At 39.6% G+C, this 7,500-nt stretch overlaps 1 protein-coding gene across 6 annotated transcripts in view; it reads right to left on the bottom strand.

Annotated features, from left to right (window-relative positions):
- The window catches only part of LOC131364910 (procathepsin L-like), a 12,539-nt gene that overhangs the window by 4,174 nt on the left and 865 nt on the right, over positions 1–7,500 (bottom strand). For 4 of the 6 annotated variants that reach the window (XM_058408382.1, XM_058408386.1, XM_058408387.1 and 1 more), the window contains exons 2-3: positions 1,969–2,138; positions 154–272 (exon numbers count right to left, since the gene is read on the bottom strand). In XM_058408382.1, the coding sequence (XP_058264365.1) occupies positions 154–267 (114 nt within the window). In that variant the 5' untranslated portion in view covers positions 268–272; positions 1,969–2,138. Of the gene's footprint in view, positions 1–153; positions 273–1,968; positions 2,196–7,500 lie in introns of those variants that run through there. The other 2 variants (XM_058408385.1, XM_058408383.1) reach the window with 2 other exon arrangements.

Here is a 7,500-nt window from a genome sequence, read left to right as displayed (position 1 = left end):
TACATGTTCTTTTAGAAATTTGATTTATTATTTTGCTTGTAATTTGTATTTGCATGTAATAATAGTTTAACAGTATGTCATTTATGTGTTTTTTAAATTGTTTATTTTTATTTATATCTTAAATAAGTCATTAATTGATTAGTGTTTTCTCACCACACTGTTGTAATTTTTACTGAATTCATTTTTCCAGGACATCCAGTACACATCTAGATTCATATCACAGCAAACTTGAGAGACCAGCAGAGCCAGAAGCAAGACACACATCATCGTATCTGTGAACACAAACGGAAATGAACAAAAGAACAGGAATGTTTGCTGTTCTGTTTAATCAGAATAAGTCTGAATATCATTGTAGAGATACATAAACATGATATGGCCAAAGGTTTGTGGACACCTGACCATCACATCACCATGTGGTTCTTCCTCAAACTGTTGTATAGAATGTCTCTGTCTACTGAAAAACTTTCTGTGAGTATCTGAGCTGCGCCTTCTCTAATTAAATTCACAAATTACCTTATGTGTTTCTTTCCTTTGTTTCTTGCCGTTTGTTTTCCTGTCTGTATCCCTGGTATGTTCCTCCTGTTTTACTAGCTTTTCTTTGCATTTTTTCAATAAATCTGATCTGCACTTGTGTCCCCATTGCCCAGACTTTGTGTGCTGTAACAGGTACATTTTCTCTTAGGTGGTGTGTGAAGGTTGGAGTGGACGAACTGGAGTGTCCTGCACAGAGCCCTGACTCTGACTCAACCCCACTGGACACCTTTGGGATGAACTGAAACTGGACATCATCAGAGTCTGACCCGACTGATGCTCTTGTAGCTGAATGATCTCTTGCTTTTATGCTGCATCACATAATAATTGATAGCAAAGTATAAAAAACTGGATATTCTTTATCAATTTACATTCTTTTTAAATCCAAAATCAGGTTTGAAGGCAAGTGTTTATTTTAAAGATACTGAAAACACATCAGACCTAAAAGCTCTACCCAAGAAACAATTTCATGATAAAAACCTGTGTAGTGTGACTCTGAATACTAATAAGATTAAAGACATCAGTTAGTGACATTTCTTTTGCACATACTATAGATCCATAGGTCTGGTGGTTGCAGCTTTCAAGCTATATAACACTATAGGAATAAATGATCTCACGCCCATGCCTTCATTTCACTTCCCTTTTTGTCTTTTAATCTAGGCTCTGTTTAGGTAAATTGCATTGTTCTTAAACAGGCATGAATACATTCAGGTATCGTAGTAAAAGAAAAACAAAACACAAACAACACACAGTTATCTAATCTGAAAATCTTGTGGCAGCAGTACAAAGCATAAAATCAGGCAGCAGTGTCATTTCTGACCACAGAGTGAAACAAACAACATCCTGTAAGTGGAGGATCTGCAGAAGGAAACACCTTGTTAATGTGAGAGATCAGAGGAGAATAGACTGGTCACTTTAATACTGTAGAGAGCACACTCAGAATACACATCAAACAGGATGAGCTGCAACAGCAGAAGACCACATCAGCTTCCACCAGTGTGGTCTTCTGCTGTAGGCCGTCCACCTCAAGGTTTAATGTCTTGTGCATTTTGAGATGCTTTTCTGCTCAACACATATTTACAGAGTGCTTTTTCAGTTACTGTATCCTTCCTGGGAGGTTTAATCAATCTGGATATTTTCCTTTGACCCCTCTCAACACAGGCATTTCCACCCAAGGAACGGTCACTGACTCAATATGTTTTGCACAAACTCTACTCTGTTTAAACTAATGTGTGAAAATCACTGGAGATCAGCTCAATACTCAGACAGGTCATTCTGGTAGCAGCCACCATGTCACAGTTAAAGTCACAGAGTTGACACATACAGATAGACAGGCAGTAAGGCAGACAGTATGTGTGTGTAAAATGTGTGTATTATATTCAGCTGTATTTGAACTTGAGTTTAATCTAAACTATAAATCTACAGAACTTTTCTTACCTGACCTTCTGTTGTCTGTCCACTCAGCCTGCCTGTGTGTGTGTGTGTGTCTGTGTGCTCCTCTGCTGATTGGTAGTTGATGGTCACCCAGTGTAGCAGATCATTTCATTCACTGAGGGTCAGGATGTGGTTTGATGTTGAAGATCACGTGGTTTCTTAAAAACAAAAAGCTAGAAGGAGGAAACGTAGAAATAAAATACACCCACCTCCAAATAGCAAGAATTATTAAAGCATATTAATAAAGTCTGTGAATGTGAGTGAAATTTTATTAAATATGTTTTATTAAATATGTTTATCTTCATTAAATATGTTTAAATATGTAACTCAACAACTTACTGTTTGTTTTTGTTTTTTTGGAAAAAGTATAAATGTATTAAAATATTTAAAAATATTTCTTTCTATTTTAGTAAATGTTTGGAAGATTTTCTTTTGTGAAAGCAAATAAAATGGTACTACATTTTTTATGTTCTGAAATTTGCCATGCACTGCTGGTGTGCCGGGTTAATGAGTGTGTCTGTTTAGGTCCCAGGGACTATTAGGCGAGTATCTGGATCCCCAGAAGGGCTAGAGGTTTGATCCAGGCATTGTTGGACTCGTTTCAAAAGCTGAAAAGGATGGAAGACTGTGGGAGGAAGTTAGGCAGCCTTAAATGCAGCTGGTTTCCAGGGTCCTGGGACCTCAGCGGGTAAGTTCGATGCGGGCCTTCCCCGGGATGTGCCAATGAAGTTTGACACAATTCAGATTCCTGATTCCTGGCAGAGTTCTCAGGGAGTGTGCAGAGCAGCTAGCAGATGTCTTCACTGACATCTTCAACATCTCCCTGAGCAGCTCCTTCATCCCAACATGCCTCAAGGCAACGACCATTGTCCCTGTGCCTAAGAAGTCTACGGTTTCCTGCCTCAATGACTACCGTCCCGTTGCACTCACACCAATCGTGATGAAATACTTCGAGATGCTCGTCATGAGGCACATCAAGACACAGCTACCACCCTCGCTGGACCCCTTGCTGTTTGCGTATCGTCCTAACTGCTCCACGGACGACGCCATCACCACAACCCTCCATCTGGCCCTCACACACCTGGACTGTAAGGACTCCTACGTTCACATGCTGTTCATAGATTTCAGTTCAGCATTCAACACAATCATCCCTCAGCAGCTGATTGAGAAGCTGATCCTGCTGGGCCTGAACACCTCTCTCTGCAACTGGATCCTGGATTTCCTGACTGGGAGACCTCAGTCAGTCCGGATCGGGAGCAGTATCTCCAGCACCACCACACTGAGCACTGGAGCTCCTCACGCACACACATAATTTATATTGTTCATTACTTATTGCACTACCTCAACCGCTGCTGTTGTATTTTTGCACAATATTTTTGCACAATACTTTTTTTTTTTACATCATTTCATTTTATCTTATTTTATTTCACTTACATTCCGTTACACACGTTCTTTTCTTTCTTTTTCGGTCACAAGTGTCCTGTGTTTTTTGTGTTGTCTTTCTTGTATTTATTGTCTTTTGCACTGTCTTGTCTATGCTCTGTTTGCACCTAGCTGCACACTGTGCACTTTACGTGGCTAAGACAATCTTCTGTCCTAGCTCTGTGGTGGTGTTTTTGTGTTGAACTTTGTTGTTGTATGTTTCTGTAGCACCAGGTCCTGGAGAAACGCTGTTTCATTTCACTCTGTACTGCGTCAGATATATGTGGGGGAAATGACAATAAAGCTTCTTGAATCTTGAATCTTGAATCTTCAGACTGGTGATTCATGAGCCACGGGTCTCCACTACAGATATATCACTACACATCTCTCTCTCTCTCTCTCTCTCTCTCTCTCTCTCTCTCTCTACACCTCTAAAGGTTTTTCGTGCCTTGGTTATTCTGTAAAAGATGCTAGTTGATGAGTAGCATACCTACAACTACTATCCTTTAATATTTTGAGTGATGAAGTTATTAACATTAATACTGTACATTAATAGTAATACTGCGCAAAGATATAATGATATTTTAGAAAAAAAAAAATCAAGTGTTTATAAATTAATCTCCACTGTGTATACTTACACATATTAATTACATTAAAATGTGTGTATACAGTATATATGAAAAGTTTTGTTGAGACTGGATCACCTCAATTTAAAGCTGAAAGTAAAAGTAAATGTGAAATGCTGAGCTATGCTTTTGAAATATCTATGATGTTGCACGAAATTCATCCTAAAATGAAAGCTTACAAGTCAACATGGCCACAAAAAACAAGATGGCGTGTTAGGTGTCAGAACCGCATCTGTATATAGGCAAAACCACATCCTGCAAAAAGAGGATTTATTAGAACAGATGTTTGTCTGAGAAAACCAAACATTTCTTGTAAATGACCTTTGAACATTTATTAAGATGCCAGGGTTGAAAACCCTGTGTAGATTTCTTGTATGGTTTGAGATCTTATTTTTTAAGTATTTCTAATTTGCAAGCATAAGCAACTAAGCAAGATATTGAGTTTGTAAACAATGTTGATTTATTTTTTAAATTATTTTTTACACTGATGTACAATTGTTCTAATCAGTGGGACAGCTACCAAAACAGTATACTGCTCCATAAAAGCTTGGCAATAAGACAACATCAGTATGCTGATGTTGCATACCAAGTCTGCTTGTAATATGGTTTCTACAATAATATACAATAATCTCCAGAACCATGGGACTTTTTCATTAGTGTAGCAAATCTGAGTAAACCTGCTTAATCTTTGAGATGCAGCCAAAATAAAAAATGTGTTCCTGCAAGATGGTGCAGAGTGTGCATGCATTTCTGTCTCTAGACTGGTCTCTGATTTGGACTTCATCACGGTATTTAAATAGTGCTGGGTAAAGTAGAAAGATGTCTGAGTGTCTGTTCATGGTTAAGGTCTGATCTTCTGTTCCTCAATCTCAGTGCAGCATTCGATACCACAGAACATAACTATCTCTAAGAACAATTAGAAATATTGTAGTGAGGGAATGGCCCTTTCCTGGCAGCACACTACAGAAGATGGCTAGTGGTAGAACATCTGCAGCATATCCCAAAGGAATATCTTTGGCTGCTACCACCTTGAGCGAGCACCCTCTGTGGCCTCGGTGGCAGAGAGGCTTTGCCCTAGCCAGATGTCCAAGCATGCCATCTCAATGCCCGGCTGCCATGTCCCTCAACTGAGCCAGATAAGCCAGTCATCTGGATAATTAAGTACATGGACGCCCTTGGGTGCAATGATGCCAGAGCAGCCTCCATGCACTTTATGAGAGTGAGCAATAAGGCTAGGCCTAAAGGGAGAACCTGGCCCCCAAAAGCTAACCTGGGGAGTCTCCTATGCTTTGGCAAGATGCCTATGTGAAGATCCTTCAGGATCAGGCATCCTTCAGGATTATCATTGCAAACCAATCCTCAGATCTGATCTGCACCACAATGCCCTTGAGCGTTAACATCTCGAACTTCTAGAAACACGGGTCCATAATTGGGCATAGCCCCCATCCTTCTTGGGAATCAAGAAATGCCAGCTATAAAGCCATAGGATTGATCTGGGAAGGAAATATGATATTTGGCCACTTTCCCAGATGCAAGAAAAGTTCCTCCTCAAGTAATGAAGTTTGTCTGCGCAAACAACAATGGGCAGTATGCCTTGAAAGAAGGAGGATGGGAGGCAAACTGGATTTTGGAGCCTTTTCCTATAACATCGAGAATCCACTGTGTCACACCTGGCAGAATCTTAGAAACTCTAACCCTCTGGGATTAGGATTCCTTTTTGGTCTGCCTGGTGCTAGCCTTCTTTAACTGCATAAGTAGATCAGCCTGGGGCTGGTGGCTACTGGTTGATAGCCCTAGTTCCCTAGGAACAGGTCCTTAGGAGAAATCAGGGTGTCTCATTCGTTTATCTCCATCAGAGAGCCTCTCTGTGGCAACCTATGCAGCCATGGAACGGTCGATGGTGTGGGCCATCTGCTTTGTGAGATGGAGCACTAAATCTATGGCTTGGCAGAGTTTGGACCTTATTAATGAGCCCATCACCGCAGACAACTGCTACCTAACTTTAGCACGTCAGCTTCTTTAGCAGGTCAGCCTGGTATGCCGGTATGGACAGACAGGGCTTCAATGGGAGCACAGGCTTTCTCCTTGCAGCTGATGAAGAGGAGAGATAGCTTGCAAGCTAGGCATCGCTGCATACCTGTGTTCATCTAGGCCTACAATGATTGAACTCAACACCTCAGTGTAGAATTCTGGAAAAAATGGGAGACACCTGCATGGATGTTAAAGGTGGTTTAAAGTTAGGTAGCAGTCGTCAAGTTCAGAGCAGACAATGCTTTCATCAGGCCAATTTAAGCTAAGCTTAGCAGCAGCATGTGTAATCATCTTCAGAAGCTTTTCAAACATCATAGAATATCATGCCAATTCGACTGCTGTTTGCTTCTCGTTGCCCACATCAAGCTCCTCAGAGTCTGATGCAGACAACATTATATCTTCATCTAGGTTGGGAGAAATCACCAAACGAGTTCCTGGAGCCGAAGTGGAGGTATTCAAGTCAGCTGAGAGGATGACAGAAAGGGATTCAAGAAGCCATGAAACCATGACCATCACCAGCCATGAACAGCACACGAAATTGCCTTCAACATCACGAATGCCACTAATTGTTTTCTCTAAGTAAGCAATTTTGATGGCATATCGCTTATCATCGCCCACATCAAGCACCTGAGAGTCCGATGAAGACAATAATAATTCCTTGTTTGTGTTGGGAGAAATTGCAAAGCAAGCTCTTCCATCCCTGCTAACTTGACCTGTAAAACCCATGGTCTAAATCGATGCACTACCTCAGCAGACGAGTTCCATCAAGAGGGGTTTATGTAGAAAAATTGTTCAATTTGCTTTCAATTAGCCAAAATCAAGTGAGAGATGGGGTTTACTACTCATAAAGCACATAATGTAGGAGTGCGTTATTTTTATTGTTTTATTTCTAGAAGTATATGTGGTTAAGTATATGTGAGGTGGACTAGTGGGATAAAATATGTATGTACTGCATATAAAACTACATAAAACATTACACTGAATTAATCACATTGAATCATCATGTGTGAAGAACATAAGTACCACAATCACCATTATAAAGCATTTAAGATGGAGACACTGCAACAAAAATGTCTGGGCAATAAAAAAAAGAACCTATTTTAACATTCCTGACTGTTATAATGTCAATCTCCTCCACATTTTTCACGCTTCTTTACGAGCATATCTAGCATAAGTGGATCTTTCATTCAGTAATTATAATCTTTTTGGATAACTAGGCTTTGATCTTATTATTTATTTGATATATTAGTGACAAATATAAGTTTATTTTTTATTATGATATTCTTAATAATTAATCTAGCGAGGGCATTCAATCTTTCTGTACTGGTTTTTATTTAGTTTGAGTGAAAATCTTAGGACTAATGTAACCCAGGGTTATTATAAATAGAAAATAAATAGGAATAAATAGTTAGGGAGAATTAAAATGAATAAATTAATAATAATATTTCTTAATAAA

The sequence above is a fragment of the Hemibagrus wyckioides genome, linkage group LG14 (assembly GCF_019097595.1).
Source record: "Hemibagrus wyckioides isolate EC202008001 linkage group LG14, SWU_Hwy_1.0, whole genome shotgun sequence".
Classification (NCBI taxonomy): Eukaryota; Metazoa; Chordata; class Actinopteri; order Siluriformes; family Bagridae; genus Hemibagrus; species Hemibagrus wyckioides.
Note: the sequence above shows the minus strand (reverse complement) of the source record. Positions and strands in the feature narration are given on the sequence as shown.